The sequence below is a fragment of the Podarcis cretensis genome, assembly GCF_951804945.1.
Source record: "Podarcis cretensis genome assembly, chromosome: 3".
Classification (NCBI taxonomy): domain Eukaryota; kingdom Metazoa; phylum Chordata; class Lepidosauria; order Squamata; family Lacertidae; genus Podarcis; species Podarcis cretensis.
In genome coordinates, this window is record NC_137172.1 from 125,998,201 (window position 1) to 126,018,697 (window position 20,497).

At 44.5% G+C, this 20,497-nt stretch overlaps 1 protein-coding gene across 1 annotated transcript in view; it reads right to left on the reverse strand.

Moving 5' to 3' along the window:
* Nucleotides 1-20,497, reverse strand: part of COL4A2 (collagen type IV alpha 2 chain) — a 213,213-nt gene that overhangs the window by 123,351 nt on the left and 69,365 nt on the right. Inside the window, exons 5-11 of the mRNA XM_079971032.1 lie at nt 9,282-9,416; nt 9,158-9,202; nt 5,138-5,254; nt 2,537-2,608; nt 1,819-1,854; nt 1,653-1,715; nt 1,321-1,356 (exon numbers count right to left, since the gene is read on the reverse strand). Of these exons, the coding sequence (XP_079827158.1) occupies nt 1,321-1,356; nt 1,653-1,715; nt 1,819-1,854; nt 2,537-2,608; nt 5,138-5,254; nt 9,158-9,202; nt 9,282-9,416 (504 nt within the window). The remainder of the gene's footprint in view (nt 1-1,320; nt 1,357-1,652; nt 1,716-1,818; nt 1,855-2,536; nt 2,609-5,137; nt 5,255-9,157; nt 9,203-9,281; nt 9,417-20,497) is intronic.

A 20,497-nucleotide genomic window follows, 5' to 3' on the forward strand; every position in this document is an offset into this window, starting at 1 on the left:
TATTATTGTTTTAGTTTTACCGTACAGTTCTTTGTCCATGCATTGTGTTTTCCACCAAAAAAGGGGGGGGCCTTTCCATTGCTCTTTATGTTTGGTTGTTCCGCTTATTTGCCACCCTTCTTTTATTCCTTACTTGTTTACTTATATTGATATTTTTTCCAGAATTATTTATTCCGCTTTGGTGTGTGTGTGGTTGTGTGCTACTTGTGTGGCTGCTGGTGTGACATTTGCATTCTCCTGCCCTAATTTAGAATGGCTTGGCTACCTCCTCCTGGTTCACTGTTTTTACACTAACAATGGAGTGAGCGTTCCTCTTCTGTCCCTGCCTGCCTGCTTCTATTGGCTTTTGATACTGAGTCCTGCCTGCCTGCCTCCTGGTTCGTTTTGGCGGTGACAGAGGGCCCGCCCCTCATCCTCATCCTCCTGGTTGGCAGCTGTGACAAGGAGTGTGTGTGTGGCTTCTGTTTCCCCCCACATCCGGTTCACAGAGTGGCAAACAGAGTGTGTAGTTTGGTGTGAGGTTTTTGCCTGCCTTTTCTCCTGGTCCATGAAGTGCCGAATGGAGACCTCTGGGACTGAATTTCTATAATCCTCCTCCCAGTCCACAGTGTGGCAAATGGAGTTGAGTGTTTATTTGGTGAAAATCAGAGGCTATCTGTGTGCTTTTGTGTGTGCGCCTCTTTGCTGTCTTAATGGCAGCCATGGAGAACACTTGTGGCTTAAGCGACCCGCCTCTGAAAAAGCAAAGCAAAAACTGAAACACTTAAAGTGTCCTCTAAAGCTGAGGGATGTGCTAAGACTGCTCCCCCAGCGCCTTTCTTCCATAATTTTACCTCAGTCCCAGGCTCGCAATACAGAGCAGGCCTCTGCTCCTAAAAGTGCTTCCACTCAGTCGAATGCTAAGACTATACCACCATCTGCGGGTGAGGCACAGATTGATGCTTTATCTGATTCTGAGCCAGAATGTTTAGGTTTTTCTGAGGATCAGAGACAAGAGCATCATGACCCCTCTCCTGCCACTCCAGATGCTCCACCTCCCATTTCTCAAAACTTTCCAGCCTCATTGATTGAGCAGTTGAAGGAAGCCCTTATTGCTTCACTGTTCTCTGAATTGCATTTAAACTTATCTCCAAAGAAGCAGCCTAGGTCAAAGAAAATAACCCATTCTGCCACCCAGAATTGTGGTATTCCAATTTATCTTTATGGCTTAAACTCCTCAACTGACCAAAGGAACTTCTATAGCAAATTTGCATTTGCAACAGACCTGTGGATCATGTTCTGTGGACCCAAGATGGTCCCAATCATCAGAAAAAGACTTACCTGAAGTCCTGGAGATCCTGGTGGCCCTGGAGGTCCCTGAAAACAGAAGTTAGACGGTAAGGGATCCCTTTGGAGTGCTCACTTCATGTAAATATATGTATTTCACATACAGCTTTTAAAATGTACCTAGAATCTAAATATTTTAATAACTGTTTCAGCACTCCAGTGTCCTTTCATGTTTTAATACTAATTAAAAAGCATTAATTCTAACTGAAGGAGTTCTGAGATTTGCCCATGTGCAGTCATCAGGATACCACGCTGCTATCTGCATTCGTGTAACCATTCCCCAGGGCAGCTGATGAATTATAATTTATGCATTGCATTATACTTACAGGTAGACCTGTGTTTCCAACTGGACCAAATATACCCACTGCACCAGGAGCACCCTGAGGTCCCTAGACAGGAAGAGAATTGCTTGTTTTTAAAATCAAACTGTTCCTTAATAGTTTATCATAAAGTAACTCTTAAAAAATTGTTATTTATCACCTTAGTACTTACCGGGAAGCCCCTCAAACCTGGGTCACCAGTGTCTCCCTAGAGACAGAAATCTTAGATAGTAAATGCAAGTCTAACATAAACAGCAATTTCTACTACATTGAAATAAAAAGGTACATATACATTATTTACAGAACTTTGTGATTATTTGCAAAATGCAAAAGATAAAAGTAATTAGAAAAGTACATTTTGTCAGTATGACAATGTCTTCAATTCATATTTGTAACAGAAACAAAACATTTAACAACTAATATGCAAATACTTATTTGTTATAAAACATAATACCTATGTCTATACAGTATATGATTTGTTTCAATATATTCACTTGAAAGAGAATGGGGAACAGCCCATGGAAAAGGACTTTTCTTGACCATAAAGATTTGTAATGCTATGATAACTGTTACAGAACTTGCATAGGATGATATTTTACTTGCATTGGATAGAATCTATTTCTACAGATATACACTGAAAAATGAGATGCAAGATTTTCAGTTGACAGTCTACATTTGGGAACATGATAAAACAGCCTTCCTCCTGAAAATTTGGCTTCAGAACATAACTGGAAGGTTTCAAACTTCTCACATATTCAGGAAGAGCTGAAACTCTCAAAACATTTGAAAGGAGGTAGAGTAAAACATGGTAACCAAAAAACCACAGTACCAGAAAACATGCTAACTTTGCACAGCATCTTTTTAAGTTCTTAACAGCAGCACAAACTTACCCTGAACTGCACGGCTAATTCCGGAGTAAAAACAAAGGGCTCTCCCTTCTGACCTTTGGGTCCTTGGATTCCCTACAGTGGTTGAAAACAAGTATTTAGCTCTCTGCCCATGATCACTAACAGCACAAGGGTTTTGTTTCAGTAAATCTATGTGTATCCATATGTAAGCACTACCATTCCTCTTCCGATCTAGGAATCCATTGAAAAAATGTGCTTTCCAACATGGGTATGGAGTAAAAGCCTTCCTAAACCCTACCTCAAGCCAACAGAAGGTAGTGTTGTAAATTTAAATGAAGGTAAGTTGCAAACTATAGGATTTGTGGCCCATATTGGGACTACTACACATGCCACATAATACCCGTTCCGCATTTGTAAGAACATGATCATTTAGTGTGGCAGCACCTGCAATATGGAACTCACTGCCAATTGAGATCAAGAAGGCACCTTTGTTCAATTTCCTGCTTCATCACGAGTCAAAGGTATTCACTCCCCGCTGCAGGTGAGGTTCAGGCAGGGGAAAGCCAGGATTTACGAGGCGAAAATCCTGACCATGTTCCCCAGTGGGGTCTGGGGAGCTCACTGCGCCCCGCTGTGCTGCTCAAGCCCGTGTCTGCCAACTTGAAAGGGAGTGCGACCTGGGAGTGTGTCCCTGATGTGGACGAGCTTTTGTCTCTGGCATGATTTGGGTTGGTTCATCCTTAATCTGGTATACTAGCGTTTAATCAAGAGGTGCTCCTGGGTCGACATATGATAATGGGCTGCAATCAATTAGCTGCCAAAAGGACTGGGCCTGGCTCTTTGAAGGTATTGAATGTTTTTTCTAAAGTTTGAAAATCCTCACAACAACCAAGAAAGGAAAGGGGAGGACAAGGTGGTCTCTTTCTTATCCTCCCCGTAAAATGAAAGAGACGTGTGTAGCCACGGCTATGTTATTCTTCCTGTTACTATGGAAAAGAGGAGGGAAACTTTTGATTTATGCTCAACAAGGAATTTAACAAGGTTTTATTATGCCCTCCGCCCTCGACCAAGGTTGAATGGACTCTATTTAAAATTATCTTTGGATTGGGCCAGGAATGTGAGGGAGCAATGCAGAGCAAGAAGAATGAACAGCTGCTGAACAGATCTGGCAAGAGGCCGAGTTTGATAAAAGATCTTGTATTTAACTGTGTGCCAAGGAAGAACTCCAGAGTGGAATTTTAATGGCAGAGACTGGACATGTACTCTGTGAGTCATTTATGGCTGCAGCCCATTTGCTAGTTGGTGAACAGCGGAAGGAATGGAATGTGACCTTGTACCATCCAGATAAACACAGTAAAGAACTGAACAATGGAAGATAGTAATTAATTCTCCTAGCACACCAGGTCTGAAACAACAATGTACATGAAGAACTTCACACGTGAACTGGTATTCAGAGGCACACTGCCTCCAGCAGTAATCATAACCAACATGGCTAGTAGGAATTGATAGCCTTAGTCTACATGAACTTATCCGATCCCTTTTTAAGCCAGCTTGGTGGCCAATACGATATCCTGTGGCAGCAACCTTCATAGTTTAATCTCTTTTTCTGTTCTGAATTTTCCAATGTCCTAGGTTCCAGTATTATGTGAGAGGTCCCCCCACCCAAAAATGATACTCCATTTGATTGTAAGCAAAACAAAAAACAAAAAAACCCCTCAAAGCAGTTTACAAAAAAGAATGGAATTACGAAATTATCAGTTAAAAAGTTAGAAACAGCTGTTTAAAAGAGATAGAAAAAGTGTCTCCACCCACTTTCTCCACACCACACATAATGGATGGGACTGTTACCTTTGCACAGCAGCCACCCAAACTCAGGTGTTTCTTTTTCACACGTCTCCATCCAAGCAAGGAACAGGCACCATCACATGCAAGGGCACATTCCAGTCAGGCAAAACCACTAAAGCAGTGGTTCCCAACCTTTTTTTGGCCATGCCCCACCTAAGCATCTCTAAAATCCTCGTGCCCCCCCCCCATTCCTCGTGGCCCCCCCCATGACATATAATTCTTATTATTCAAAAAGTGAACCCCTATTCACATGTAGGAAGCCTAAAAGGCCATTAACGTGGTCTAAACAAGCTTCCAAATTGCCCCCCATAAAATCAAATAGCCCCCTGTGGGGGGGTGCCCCACATGGCACTCAAGCAAGGTGTGGAGAAGGAGTGTAGCTTGGAGAAGAGGTGGGACCTAGAGGGGGTGGGGCTCCCTCACGCTGCCTCCCATGGCAAAGTGAATGCATGGTTTTGGTGGTCCATGATTTGTGACTACACAAGATGAGGGAGCTCCATGTTAGCCTAGGAATTATCGCTGTACAAGATGAATGCTAGGGATCTTGGGATTTATCACAAAGCAGAGCTATGGAGGAATTATAGTTTTTGCAGGATTTTAAGACATAATGCTAACAAGACAAATTTGCATAAACACTCCACCAGGCTTCCTCCTGTGAGGGAAAATCTACTACTCTTCTCCTGACACTGGTGATAAGGAGCAGCATATATTTTGCTGTGGTTTACAAAACATTTGCAAAGGCTGCTTTAACTAAGATGTAGTTACATTCCATTTATTCAGTCAGTGTTAGCAACTTACAAAGAATCCGGGCAAGCCTCCAGGTCCCTGGCCTCCCTGCTGACCAGCGTCTCCCTTGGTCCCATTACAGCCATCATGGCCTGGTTTGCCCCTTGATCCTGCTTGACCCGGATGACCCTGCAGAGACAGAACAAACACAAGAATGTTTATCCAACCATCTGTTTTTAGTTTCTACTTCCTAGTCTTCATACAGCTCTTAAATGTTCTCACCATTACCCTAAGCAATGACTCCATGAGAAAACCGAGTGGGGGGAAATTCTTTAAAATATCACTGTAGTTTAAACCAGATACCCCAGAAAACTTGAAAAGCCATCAGTGGGAAAAGGAAGTGGACACACGGACAATCAGTGGGCTGGGAAGAGTGGAGAAACAAAAGTGAAAAGAAGAAATGCCAATCTATCATCAGTTCCCTCTCTTCTATTTAAAAAAGGAAGCTTACTGAGGCAAAAGTCAAATGTGACACCAAGTGCACAAAAAGAACTGCATGAATCCAGGCTCTGCTTTGAGCCAATCGCCTTCTCTAGGCATTCAGTGTGAGTAGGCCCCAAACCTGGAGTGCCAACTTGGACAGGCACAGTGGTGTGCAGTGCATTTAAATTCAGTTTAAACTACCTGCTTGGTGTGTGGTACATAGCATGGGTAAGTTCTTTTTGACTGTCTGGATCCATATTTAAAATTGGGCTTGAGAGATTTTGTGTCAAGAATCTCTAAAATCAGGGGAAATCAGTATGGAGGAAACCAGTTCTGGGATACATGCCTGGGTAGTTCTGGAAAAGAGCATAGGAGTAAAACTTCTTTGTTTATTATTTTATACAACACATTGTTAATTAGAAAGTTCAAAACCAAGTTTTACTTTGACAATAATGCCTCCTCATTAATTTCTCATGTTCAGAATTTGGTGAAAGGTAGATTCACAAGCCTTCGTCATTTGCCCAAGGTTATTTGCACTTTAAATATCCTCCAAAACATTCACTATCTGTAGCACAAAAGATTGATTTTTATTTCGTAGAATGGCTTGTATACCTTCTCTCTGTGAAATTAGGCAGGTAGGCAGGAGAGACAGGGGGTGGACTTTTAAAATCCATGGAACTTTAAAAAAAAATCCAGTCAGCTTTTACTACAGAATCTACTGTTTTAAATTAATATTTAGTTTTATATTACTATCTGTTTAAACGTTTACTATTCTATTTCTGTTATGTACTGAAGTTCTCACCCTGGGCCAGAAGGGGGATACTGTAGATAGTTTTCAGTCAGGTCCACATATGCAAATAAGGGATTGAAAGAAACGTTCAGTGATTGGATAGTTACAGAAAGTGGTTACAGTTGCGTTGTAGTGGAGCTCTATATAAGCAGGCTGGCTGAACCCTTCAGTTCAGTTCTGTTGTGGTCTGTGAATAAACAAGAGCTGTTTGAAGAACCGCTGTGCCGTCTGATATGTTCACCCACAACTTAACACTGGTGACGAGGATGGAGCTAAATCACTGAGCTGAAACACCGAGCGAAATCACTGAACAGAACCAATTCAGAGCTGACCGCTCTGGCTAAGAGCACTGTGTTCCATCCATCGCCCTCTACGTCGGCATCGGAACCATGGCTTCACTCGTGCCTCTATTGCCATTTGCCCCAGCCTCTGAATCATGGGACTTCGACCTTGCTCAGTTTGACTGCTACCTCCAAGCCAACGAGCTGACAGAAGTGTCAGAGGAGCGTAAGTGGGGCCTATTCCTCAGCCTCTGTGGGCCCAAGGTGTTTGAGACGGCCCGAGTATTGGTTGCACCTCAAGCAGTCCAGGCAGCACCATGGGACACGATTCAAGAGAAGCTCCACAACCACTACGCGCCAAAGCATCCCAAGATTGCTGCCCGTCATGTGTTCTACCACCGGAACCAGGCAGAGGGAGAGTCAATTAACAACTACACTGCCACCCTCCGACAGGCTGCAATGCACTGCGAGTTCCAAGACTTAGACGATGCCCTGATGGATCGAATCGTCTGTGGGGTCCGGGACATCCGTCTGCAATGACGTCTCCTTGCCAAGCCAGACCTCACGCTGCAGAAGGCCATTGAGGAGGCCGCGGCCTCGGAAGCTGCTGCACTCTCCGCCCAGGAGATCTGCAAGGCCAGCAGCCCGCGTCTTGCTAGGAAGCCAGTTCCAGTGCATCATGAAGAGGCCAGCAGTGATGAGGCATCCTCCAGTGAAGACGATGACGTGCACCAGACAAAGCGGGAGTGCGGGAAGTTCCAACAGAAGTCCAAGGGCCAATCGGAATGTGCCAGCTGTGGAGGCAACCATTCCCGTGCCAAGTCTCGATTCAGAGATGCCATCTGTCGGAAATGTTCCAGAAGGGGCCACATCACTAAGGTCTGCCGATTGGCTCCGTACAACACCCCCCCTTCACCGTGTCGGAAGTCCAAGTCTTCACTCCAGTTCGCCAAGGAAAGCTGTTTCGCTCTCACCAACTGCCACTGCCCATCCGGAACCACGATTGGCCAAACCGACTCGCCTACGCGACACAAGGTGAACGTCACTGTGCTCTTTGAAGGAGCTCCGTGTGACATGGAGATCGACACCGCGTCTGCCCTATCCATCGTGTCTTGGAGCTCCATCAAAATACTCATACCCAGAGTGTCCAAAAGGCAACTCGACTCTCACTGCATACACCTGAGAGACTACCAGGGTAACGACATTCCCGTAGTAGGCACTGGCCGGTTCTGGATCGCCTTCAAGGATTTTTCGGGCCTGCTCCGGCTGGTGGTGGTCAAAGGTCAGCGGCCAAGCCTCCTAGGGCTAGACTGGTTTGATTCCCTCGGCCTGAAAGTCACCAGCATCAACTGCATCTCATATGCAGAGACTGAGGGTCTGATCAAAGACTTTGCCGAGGTTTTTGACGGCACTTTGGGTCAATATACAGGTATGCCCATCTCCTTTAGCCTTGATCCATAAGTTGCCCCCATCAAGCTAAAGCCACGCCAGGTTCCTTTTGCTCTCAAGGCTAAGGTGGACGAACAACTGGACAAGCTGATCGCCCAAGGAGTTTTGGAGCCGGTTGACCACGCCAAGTGGGAAACCCCCATCGTCACGCCTGTCAAGCCGGACGGGTCAATGAGAATCTGCGCCGATTACAAGTGCACAATCAACAAGGCACTTCAGCAGCACCCTTACCCGGTTCCTGTTGTCCAACACCTGTTGCATTCCCTGGGTGAGGGTAAGGTCTTCGCTACGCTGGACCTTGCCCAAGTCTATCAACAACTGCCCGTTGACAATGCCACCGCTGAAGCCCAGACGATCGTCACCCACCGAGGGGCATTCTGTTGCCGCCATTTGCAGTTCAGGGTGAGTGTGGCTCCTTACATCTTCCAAAGCCTTATGGAACGTCTCCTGCAAGGGCTTCCGGGCATGGTACCGTATTTTGACGATGTCTTGGTGTCCACAGACTCACACCAGCAGCTGTTCGAGTGCCTCCACGCCGTGCTGACCAGGTTCCAGGAGGCCGGGCTCAAGGTAAAGAAGGAGAAGTGCCAGATCGCCGTTCCACAGGTGGAGTTCCTGGGCTATCTTATCAACGCCTCCGGCCTTCACCCGACAACATCCAAGATCTGTGGTATCCAGCAGGCCCCCATCCCAAAGAACAAGACGGAGTTGCAGGCATTCCTGGGACTGCTGAACTTTTCTAACATATACTCCTTTTATATATACATATAACTTTTATATACATATAAGTTTTATAACAGCTCTATATAAGCAGGCTGGCTGAACCCTTCAGTTCAGTTCTGTTCTGGCCTGTGAATAAACAAGAGCTGTTTGAAGAACCTTCATTTTATTTTGTCTGTATTTTTGATGTGTTTTTAATTTATGTTTGGCAACCACCTGGTTGTTTTAGAGAAAAGCGGGCCTATTTTTACATGTTACTGAATTCAATAGGCAGCAGATCTTTCATAATGGAAAGATTATTTGAAAGCAGTCTGAACTATTTACAGAAAGACCCTCTTATTTCAGTAGATTAAATGAGTGTCTACTTACAGGAATGCCATCTGCACCAGAAAAACCAGTGACCCCTCTTTGTCCCTAAGAAGAAAAAGGAAACATGATTAAAAAGCCCAGTCTTTCTTTACAGTTGTTAGCCTAATGGAAATTATATCATTACCGCTTCTCCCTTTGGTCCAGTTATTCCTGGCTGGCCTCTTTCGCCTTTATATCCTTTGTGCCCTGGAAGTCCTGGGATACCTCCCACTCCAGGCGGTCCTGGGAATCCCTGCTGCCCAAGAAGTCCTGGTTGGCCCTGAAAATCACAACAAACACAATTCTTTAGAAACTACGGTAATGCATGCAACACTTGATCTCTGCAGTAGTGAAGAAACCTGTGCTTCTCTTAATAAAGAAGCTAGCAATTTTTACAGAAGTCTAATTCCTCTGAACAGTAACATCCACCCAAATATTTTGCAGTGCAAATGAGTAACAAATGCAAGGAAGCCCTAGTTTTCACACTTTATTCTAGGGAAGTATTTCTGCTTGTTGACCAAGCATCAGAGAAGTCTCTTTTGCTATTGCATTTCAACAGTACACACCAGTGCGTCATTACCATACGGGTTTACTTAGAAATAAGTCTCACTGTATTCAATAGCGCTTACTCCCAGGTAACTGTATAAGGTTGCAACATGTATAGAATTGTGAAGCCCACTTAACTGGGGAATGGTTTTTAAATATATAATTATATATATACAGTAATACCTCCGTGAATGTCTGCCTTGTCTAGCGTCCGTTCCGCTGAATGTCCACGGCAAACCCAGAACAGGTTACTTCTAGGTTTGCCACTCACACATGCACAGAAGTGCTAAATTGCACTTTGCGCATGTGCAGAAGTGCAAACAGCTCTACACGCGTGCACAGATGCGCCACTTTGCCCTGCATTCTTCTGTCTGTCTGTATCCTGCCCATCTGATTGGGTTTCCCCAGCCACTCTAGGCAGTTCCAGCATATATAAAAACATAGTAGGACATTAAACCTTAAAAAGCTTCAGATGTTTCCTAAATGTTATATAATTACTCGTGTCATTGACATCTGGTGGGAGGGCATTCCACAGAGTAGCCGTCACTACCGAGAAGGCCCTTTGCCTGGTTCCCTGCAACCTCACTTCTCGCAAGGAGGGAAGCGCCAGAAGGCCCTTGGAGCGGGAGCTCAGTGTCCAGGCGGGATGAGGCGGGTGGAGATACTCCTTCAGGTGAATAGGGCTAAGGCCATTTATTACAGATGACAAAATAGATAAATTATTATTATTATTAAAGTTGTATACCACCTTTCATCAGAAGATCACAGGGTGCGTCACAACATAAAAATACAAAATAAAAAAGTAAAATAGATCCTTTACATTTTGAAAGTTTTATCTTTAAAATAGACCTGTAGATGGCACTCATCAACCACATCAATAGTAACACCAGAAAACTAGAACCACAAATGCACTTTTAAGGAATACTTCCACTAAATTCATTAGTTTGAAGTGCAAGACTCTTTAGTAGGCAAGTAGGTCAGGCTTGGAAGGAGGCATTAGTTTAGTCTGCTCCCACGTCACCGTGACTCTTAGGCAAGAAGATTTGTCCCTAAAATGGTTACCAACAGCCTGCCTCTTGTTGCCATATATTACAGAAAGGAAAGCAATGTCTTGTGTAATGAAATATGATCCTGAATAAACAGACAGTGCCTTACATGGGCAATGCCTCATGTGTTCTAGCATGAAAAATGAGACCAGAATAGAAGGACTGAAGCACAAAGGAAAGTGTGCATTAATAAGTCTGATGAGGTTGTGTTGGGAAGTTGTATTTAGACAAGAGAAGAGTTACTGTTAATCTTCCGCCATCTCAGGTATTCATTAAACAGTGTCAGAAGCCCAAACTACTCCACAGATGTCGGGGAGCAAAATGTTCCCCGTAGGAGAGATTTGACCCAGGGCTCCTAGGAGTATGTTGCAATAAAATGGGTGCCAAAGCTATTCATGGACATGGTGATTCCCTTGCTAGCTTTTCTTAGGAACATTGGAAGGACTGCTGGATCTGCCCAGGGGGCCATCTGGTCCAGCCTCCTGTCCTCACAGTGGCCAACCACTTGCCCCAAAGGGAAAGCCACAAACAAGAGCAACTCTCCCCTTCTGCAGTTTCCAGCCACTGGTATTCAGAAGCATGGCTGCCTCCCCTGTGGCCAATAGCAGTTGGTCGCCCTCTTGTCCTCCATGAATCCGCCTGATTCTCTTTTAAAGCCATCCAAGCTGGTGGCCATCGGCTGCCTCTTGTGGGGGAGAGTTCTGTAGTTTAACTCTGCGCTGTGTTATCTGTCCTGAATCTTTCAACATTCACTTTCATTGGACATCCACAAGTTCTAGTGTTATGAGAGAGGAAGAAAAACTTTTCTCTATCCACTTTCTTCATGCCACACATAGTTTTATAAACTTCTACCATGTTGCCTCTTACTTGCCTTTTCTCTAAACTTAAAGGTCCCAAATGCAAGGGCAGTTGCTCCACACTCTTAGGTGTGTGCTTTGTGCTTCAGCAGACAAGGCCACAGGCTCCCCTAGAGGTCCCTGGCCTGGCTGTCTCTTTCTGCGGTGCTGCCTCCTGAGTGGCTGGCTCCCTCCGTCTCTGTGCATTTGGGGTTTTGCCATGTTGGGGGTGCACTAGTGGAGTTTCTAGGGGTGTGGTGGGCATGCCTGCCACTTTTCCTACTGATTTGCTGCGTTTGGGTAGTTTGGGTTTCCCTTCCCTTCTGGGCTGGATGAGCATAAAAGCATAAGGTAGAGTGACAACATACCCCCCCCTTGCATAATGAGGGTCTAGGGATGATCAAGAAACAGTTTGATACTAAGCATGGTGATACGTGGAAAGGAGTCCAGAATTTGTCTCTTTTGCTGCTCTAATTAATATGTTGGACCTTTAGACACTGCCGCATTCATTCGCTGCCAGAAATTAAAGCTTATACCTTGAGTTATAAACACCTCAGGTTACAAACGCTTCAGGTTACAAACTCCGCTAACCTGGAAGAGTTACCTTGAGTTGAGAACTTTGCCCCAGGATGAGAACGGAAATCGTGTGCCAGCGGTGCAGCAGCAGCAAGAGGCCCCATTAGCAAAAGAATGTTCTGTTCTCTAGTTAAGAACAGTTTCAGGTTAAGAACGGACCTCCAGAACGAATTAAGTTCGTAAGTAGAGGTACCACTGTACATGAAAAATAAAGGCAAATTCAGATTTATTTTTCTAAAATGCTAAAGAAGAAAATCTTACCATGTTTAGTCTAATGGTCATGTAATTTACTGTTCATTTAAACTGAGTCATCCAGACATATGACATTTACTCCCAGGAAATTAAACTAATTCCAGGGAGGTGATTCAGCCCTTAGAATGATTTTTAAAATTGCAAATAAGGTCAAAATTAACATTAAATCCTCATAAAAGTGTCTGCTAAGGAATTCTCTCTACTGAGTTCCCAAAAGTCATGTTCTTGTTTGTGAGCAGTAAATTAGACAGTCATCCAAACAACTAAAGAGGCCTCTCCTTTCTCATGATTCAAATTAATTTATCAGATGCTTCCCCAGACTATTTCATCTTTTGGAAAATAATCATGTCACCATATAATGTCACCAATTTGAATATTCTAAGTATTTTTTATCTTAATTTTCACATCACAAGTCACATAAAATAGTTTCAAAAGATCACAATAGTAGAATAATGAGAAATATAACATATACTATTTGTTTATAAAATACAGCATTACTCTTAAAAATCTTGGTTTAGGATTATTCTTGTGTATATTAGAATCACTGGCCCCAATCCTGAATCCAGCAGGCACCTGGGCCTCCCCATTGTCATCTATGGCAGCTGGACCTCTGTGAATATATGGGGTCCTCTTTCATACCTGGCAAGAGGAAGCATGTGTGTGCATCTCCTTCGGTTTACAAAAATTTAGTCAAGCCACTTGTCTAGATAGGATTTACAACTATCACTCATGCATGTTTTCCCAATATTCTCACCTAAATTTATTGAGTAACTTGCCTAATTACTAAACTATTCTACAGGAACCAAATAATGATGGTGATGATGATAATGATAATGATAATGATAATAATAATAATAATAAATTATTTATACCCTGCCCATCTGGCTGGGTTTCCCCAGCCACTCTGGGCGGCTTCCAACAGAATATTAAAATACAATAGTCAGTTAAACATTAAAAGCTTCCCTGAAAGGGTAACAAATGGGTGGTTTCAGAGATGTGACGAGGGAGCAAGAGGACCTAGCTGTTACCTTAGGCTACCTCAACCCAAAACAGGTGAAAGGGAAATGTTATTGGTCAAAAGAGATACAGGGCAAGTTGAAACACAACCACCGAGCACAATGGCAGGATGCTAACTCTGCTCTGCCTGGGCCTGGTAATGGAGCGGATGAGGCCCATGGAGGTGAAACTCAGTCATGAGAAGAGGGAGCTACAGCTGGTTCTTCAGCCCTGCATAGAGCTACAGGATTTGGAGCCTGGAGGTGCTAATTTATCTAGCGTTTAAAATGAAGGCCCAAGTAGACTTTGTGGCACACAGTGCCTTGGGCCCACTTCTGCTGACACCCCATTAGCAACCCTTTCTGGACAGTTAATCTGGCTCTGCTAAGGGGCCACAAGACAGAACGCTAAGGCACACCACTTGCCACTTTTAAAAAATCAGTGCTTGATATCCGAGTTCAAATGCTTTCAGTGACCTTTTTCTGGGGAGTGGCTTTTAATCTAGTTCATAAAGAAAAGTGGGTTATAAATTTTCAAATACATAAATGCTGCTTGGTTCATTAAGCTCTTAAAGAAAAGACAGTTTCTGGCACCAGTATCCTGCATTAAAACACTCCGTAGGAAAGAGTGAAAACTGCATGGCCAGCTCATGGCTTCCTTTTCAGGCTGTGTGGGAGTTGTTCTCAAGACCGAGAATGTTCAGGAAGTTTAACACAGATGTTTTCTTTCAGGAGGCGTTAAAGACACCAGTAACAACATCTGGTTTTTGTTGTTGTTGTTTAAAAACATTATGAGAACATAATTTTCCTTCAAAGCTACTGATCACTGAAATTTCCAAACTATGCTTGTGGTCAAACTTGTAATCTTAGACAAGAATCTCAGACATGAACTGTGCAGTTTCTATAAGGAATAATTTCATTACTTCTGTTTAAATAGTACATGCTGGGAACAATCTTCAAGAATTTAACAGACACTATTTAAGCAGCCAATCTTATTTCTCTTGGGAAGGAATTCCGCAATCTAGGAGCAACAACAGAAAAGGCTCTCTTTTGTGTCACCACCCAACGTACTTCTGAAGTTGATGCGACCAATGTGATGTGATCACCTGAGGAACTTAGAAGTCAGGCAGTTTCATGTAAGGAAATACAATCTTTCAGATAACTCAGGCCCAAGCCATTTAGGGCTTTTTAGGTCATAATGAGAACTCTGAATTGTGCTTGGAAATGGACCAGCAGACAGTGAAGTTGTTTTTACAGGGAGTAACATGTCCCCCTGTAACCGGCCCCAGTCGAGAGTCTGGCCACAGCATTCAGGAATAGCTGAAACTTCCAAATGTTTTCCAAGGCAGCCCTACAGAGAACACATTACAGTAGTCCAACTGGGATGTAACTAAGGCATGCCTTACTATGGTCCGATCTGACATCTTAAGAAATGGGCACAGTTGGTGCACAAGATGCAATTGTACAAAAGCACTCCTGGCCACTGCATCCAGGTTCAGGGCAGAATCCGGGAGTTCATCTAAACTGAACTGGATGAGTAGTATGACCCCGCCCAACACAGGCCTATTCCCTGATCTACCTTCCAACTGACCAGGAGTACCTCTGTATTGAAGCTTCCACTTGTTTGTGCTCATCCATTACTGAGATCAGTACTGATCTGAAACAGATACAGCTCCTTTGATTGTGATGTCACCTGCTTACTAATTGCTTTGTACCCTAAAACTCCAGATGACATTTCACAGTGGTTTTATGTATAAAATAGCATGGAGAACAAGCCTGAGAGGCCCCACATGCCATTGGCCATGAGGTGAACAAGTGTCACCCCCAGTACCTCCTTCTGAACTTGCCCCTCCAGAAAGGACTGGAGACAATGCAAAACTGGCTCCCATCCCAGACAGGTGAATTAGAAAAAACCCCATAACAGCCACAGGAAGCTCGGGCAAGACACTATTAACAAAACATTATCTATCAAAATTTACTGGGCACTGAAAAAATATAAATGAAGGGAGAGCATTCCACTGACAGGGAGTCACAACATAAAAGTCCTTTGAATTGGGCTTGGAAGCATTCGGGCAGAACTGGTGCAAGGAATCATAAAACCCACTGAAAAATACCCCTTCCTCTTGGTTCATGTGGGAACCAATGACACTGCAAGCAATAGCCTCCAGAAGATCAAAAGAGACTACGAGGCTCTGGGCAGGAAACTGAAGCAATTAAATGCACAAATTGTCATCTCATCTGTCCTCCCAGTTGAACGACGTGGCCCAGGGAGAGAGGGAAAAATAGTGGAAGTGAACAGCTGGCTTCACAAATGGTGTAAACAGGAACGGTTTGGATTCTTAGATCACAGACTGCAGTTTCTTGAAGATGGACTTCTGGCAAGCGATGGGCTGCACCTCACAACGGTTGGGAGGAATGTTTTTGCCAAAAATCTCAGAAACCTCATCAGGGGGGTTTTAAACTGACTAATGTGGGGGAGGGAGACAGTGCTCCTGAAGGTAGGAGTCTATCAATTGATGAAGATGATCATCCAAATGTCATAGACCAAATGGAGCAAACAGCACACAGACCTAGTGGTGGGAGGAAAAAATCCTTAAATAAGAGACACGGGGGAAAGATTAATGGACTTCAATGTCTGTACACTAATGCGCAAAGCATGGGAAATAAACAAGATGAGCTTGAGCTCTTGGTACAGCAAACTAAATATGACATAATAGGCATCACTGAAACCTGGTGGGATAAGCCCCACGACTGGAATGTAATAATGGAGGGATACAATCTATTTCAGAGAAACAGACCAGACAAGAAAGGAGGAGGAGTGGCGTTATACAGTGGTGCCTCGCAAGACGAAAATAATCCGTTCCACGAGTCTTGCGAAGTATCCCTATTAGCGGCTTAGCAGATTAGCGCTATTAGCGGCTTAGCGGCTATTAGCAGCTTAGGTAAAGGTAAAGGTACCCCTGCCCGTACGGGCCAGTCTTGACAGACTCTGGGGTTGTGCGCCCATCTCACTTAAGAGGCCAGGGGCCAGCGCTGTCCGGAGACACTTCCGGGTCACGTGGCCAGCGTGACATCGCTGCTCTGGCGAGCCAGAGCCGCACACGGAAACGCCGTTTACCTTCCCGCTGGTAAGCGGTCCCTATTTATCTACTTGCACCCGGAGGTGCTTTCGAACTGCTAGGTTGGCAGGCGCTGGGACCGAGCAGTGGGAGCGCACCCCGCCACAGGGATTCGAACCGCCGACCTTTCGATCGGCAAGCCCTAGGCGCTGAGGCTTTAACCCACAGCGCCACCTGCGTCCCCTTATTAGCGGATTAGCGGCTTAGAAAAAGCGGGGGGAGGGGAAAAACTTGCAAGACTCGTAAGACGAAAACCACTGTATGTCAGGGATGTGTATACCTGTGAAGAGATCCAAGATTTAGAACCTCAAAGCCAAAGTGAGAGCATTTGGGTCAAAATTAAGGGAGAGAAGAATAACAGTGACCTCATTGTGGGAGTTTACTATAGATCCCCAAGCCAAACGGAGCACATAGATGATGCCTTCCTGGAACAGATGGCCAAGCATGCAAAAGGAAGGGAGATAGTAGTAATGGGGGACTTCAATTACCCGGATATTTGCTGGATGTCAAACTCAGCCAAGAGCATAAGGTCAAACAGATTACTCACTGGCCTTGCAGACAACTTCGTTGTCCAGAAAGTGGGAGAAGCAACAAGAGGAACAGCCATTTTAGATCTGGTCTTAACCAGTGTTGATGACCTGGTTAGTGGGGTAGAAGTGGAAGGAGATAGTACAAGAATACTTGGCTAGTTTAGATGTATTCAAGTCTCCAGGGCCAGATGAACTGCATCCAAGAGTATTAAAAGAACTGGCAGATGTGATCTCAGAACCACTGGCAGTCATCTTTGAGAATTCCTGGAGAACAGGCGAAGTCCCGGCAGACTGGAGGAGGGCAAATGTTGTCCCTATTTTCAAAAAGGGGAAAAGAGAGGACCCAAATAATTACCGCCCAGTCAGTCTGACATCAATACTAGGGAAGATTCTGGAGCAGATCATTAAGCAAACAGTCTGTGAGCACCTAGAAAGGAGTGCTGTGATCACCAATAGTCAGCATGGATTTCTGAAAAATAAGTCATGTCAGACGAACCTGATCTCGTTTTTTGACAGAATTACAAGCCTGGTAGATGAAGGGAACGCAGTGGATGTAGCCTACCTTGATTTCAGCAAGGCATTTGACAAGGTGCCCCATGATATTCTTGTAAAGAAGCTGGTAAAATGTGGTCTTGACTATGCTACCACTCAGTGGATTTGTAACTGGCTGACTGACCGAACCCAAAGGGTGCTCATCAATGGTTCCTCTTCATCCTGGAGAAGAGTGACTAGTGGGGTGCCACAGGGTTCTGTCTTGGGCCCGGTCTTATTCAACATCTTTATCAACGACTTGGATGATGGACTCAAGGGCATCCTGATCAAATTTGCAGATGACACCAAACTGGGAGGGGTGGCTAACACCCCAGAGGACAGGATCACACTTCAAAACGACCTTGACAGATTAGAGAACTGGGCCAAAACAAACAAGATGAATTTTAACAGGGAGAAATGTAAAGTATTGCACATGGGCAAAAAAAATGAGAGGCACAAATACAAGATGGGTGACACCTGGCTTGAGAGCAGTACATGTGAAAAGGATCTAGGAGTCTTGGTTAACCACAAACTTGACATAAGCCAACAGTGTGACGCTGCAGCTAAAAAAGTCAATACAATTCTGGGCTCCATCAATAGGAGTATAGCATCTAGATCAAGGGAAGTAATAGTGCCACTGTATTCTGCTCTGGTCAGACCTCACCTGGAGTACTGTGTCCAGTTCTGGGCACCACAGTTCAAGAAGGACACTGACAAACTGGAACGTGTCCAGAGGAGGGAAACCAAAATGGTCAAAGGCCTGGAAACGATGCCTTATGAGGAACGGCTAAGGGAGCTGGGCATGTTTAGCCTGGAGAAGAGGAGGTTAAGGGGTGATATGATAGCCATGTTCAAATATATAAAAGGATGTCACATAGAGGAGGGAGAAAGGTTATTTTCTGCTGCTCCAGAGAAGCGGACACGGAGCAATGGATCCAAACTACAAGAAAGAAGTTTCTACCTAAACATTAGGAAGAACTTCCTGACAGTAAGAGCTGTTTGACAGTGGAATTTGCTGCCAAGGAGTGTGGTGGAGTCTCCTTCTTTGGAGGTCTTTAAGCAGAGGCTTGACAACCATATGTCAGGAGTGCTCTGATGGTTTTTCCTGCTTGGCAGGGGGTTGGACTCGATGGCCCTTGTGGTCTCTTCCAACTCTATGATTCTATGATTCTACATGACCTATTCATGTTGAACATGTCTATGTAATAGCGAAGACTCAGTTATGCCACAGTCTAAAAGGTGGCAGAGTTAACTGTCTGTCAGGAGATTATTTTCCCCAGCAAGATGTTGGATGGATGGAGAGCCACGGTTGTGGCACCTGGGAATCACGGGGCAGTCGGCTGCAGCATAGCCAGCCACTGACCCTGGCACTGGCACATTCTGCCACGCCTCCATTCATGTATGGAGGACGAAGGCCAGGCATGGAAAACCTCTTGTACTTGTGGAGGCTCTCCATGCAGTGTAGAACCAGCCAGGATTCCAAATCATGCAGGGAGATTCAATGAGGCTCCCCTCTCCAGATCTTTGATCACACACTCACAGAGGGCTGTTAGCATGGTCAAAGTGATGTGCCAGATCAGGCACGGCTTAGAAAGGCATCCTGCTCTCCTCTGCAGACCTGTTGACATGCAAGGAGGATGAATGTCCAAATATGGCTACAGTCAGAAAAGTAATTGCCCAAGACCAAAGAGATTGTCCAAGACCTAAGGATTTAAATAACAAGACAGCTTTGTTTAGTAACAGCTCAGCAACAGAATAAACAGCTCTTATATTGCTGAAACTAGGCTTGACTTTCAAATCGCATTTAGTGTCCTGAGTCCCCAGGAGACATCTTGGAGGGGCTGGCTGGGTCAGGACAATGGGTTAGAGGAGCTCAAGGAGTTTCCTGCTGACAAGCCTGAGGAGGAAGCCAACAGGCTGGGACAGGCCATATCAGTGCCTTGAGAATCACCTGAGGTTGGCAGAGCAACTGGAAACCAAGATGGCCATACAGCAATGGTTTTCAACCAGTATGCCACGGCACCCTGGGGTGCCTCGAATGATGGTCAGGGGTGTCATGGGCAGAAAGAATGTAGTTGGTCAAGGGAGCCATGGACTCAAAAAGGTTGAAAACCTCTGCCATTCAGTGTTTAAACATGTTCATGTATTATAATATTGTTACATAAAAATATGAAACTATGTACGTCATTATTGTTCGGCTGAACAAGAGAAGAAAATGAGAACAGGGGATTAATTTAACTTGTGCTGTAAACATAATAGTGTTTATAAAAAGGCAAAATCTTCCATTTATGAGTAAGTGGAGAGTAGTTTTTCCCACTGCCTATTGTTAAAACTGTTTAGCAACATGTACTTGCACAAATCCCGGGGGTGGGGGGGGGGGTGATTAGAAAACCAGATGGCTGCATTTCTTTCCTTCTGAATTTCTGGATAATTCTCAATTTGGTTTCTACCCATGGTCAGATCAGATGAATTGTAAACATGAAACTAATTCCAAACTTTCAGGATTCTCATAGTCCCATGAGGATTACTCAAGTCAGGAAGAATTTTAATGGAGCATTATACAAAGGCAGTTGTGTCACTATCAAATTGTCGAAGGAAATGCCAAAGAAACAGCATCAAACTCTTCCCCTCTCAAAATCAAATGAAATGTGTCTTGTCCCTCCAAGACCAGGGAGGTTCTGCCATAATACCCAGCTGAGTTCACATGCTACATCATCATTATCATTATCATCATTAATTTTTTAAAAATTATTTTCCCTATATCAGGAATTTTTTAATGTCTGATGTTTTACAATTTTTTATATGTGCTGTAAGCCGCCCAGAGTAGCTGGGTGAGCCTGGTAAAAATGTTGTTGCTGCTGCTGCTGCTGTTATATACCCCACCCTTCCTCCCAAAGGAGCCTATTGGAGGCAGGTTTCGCCAAACATAC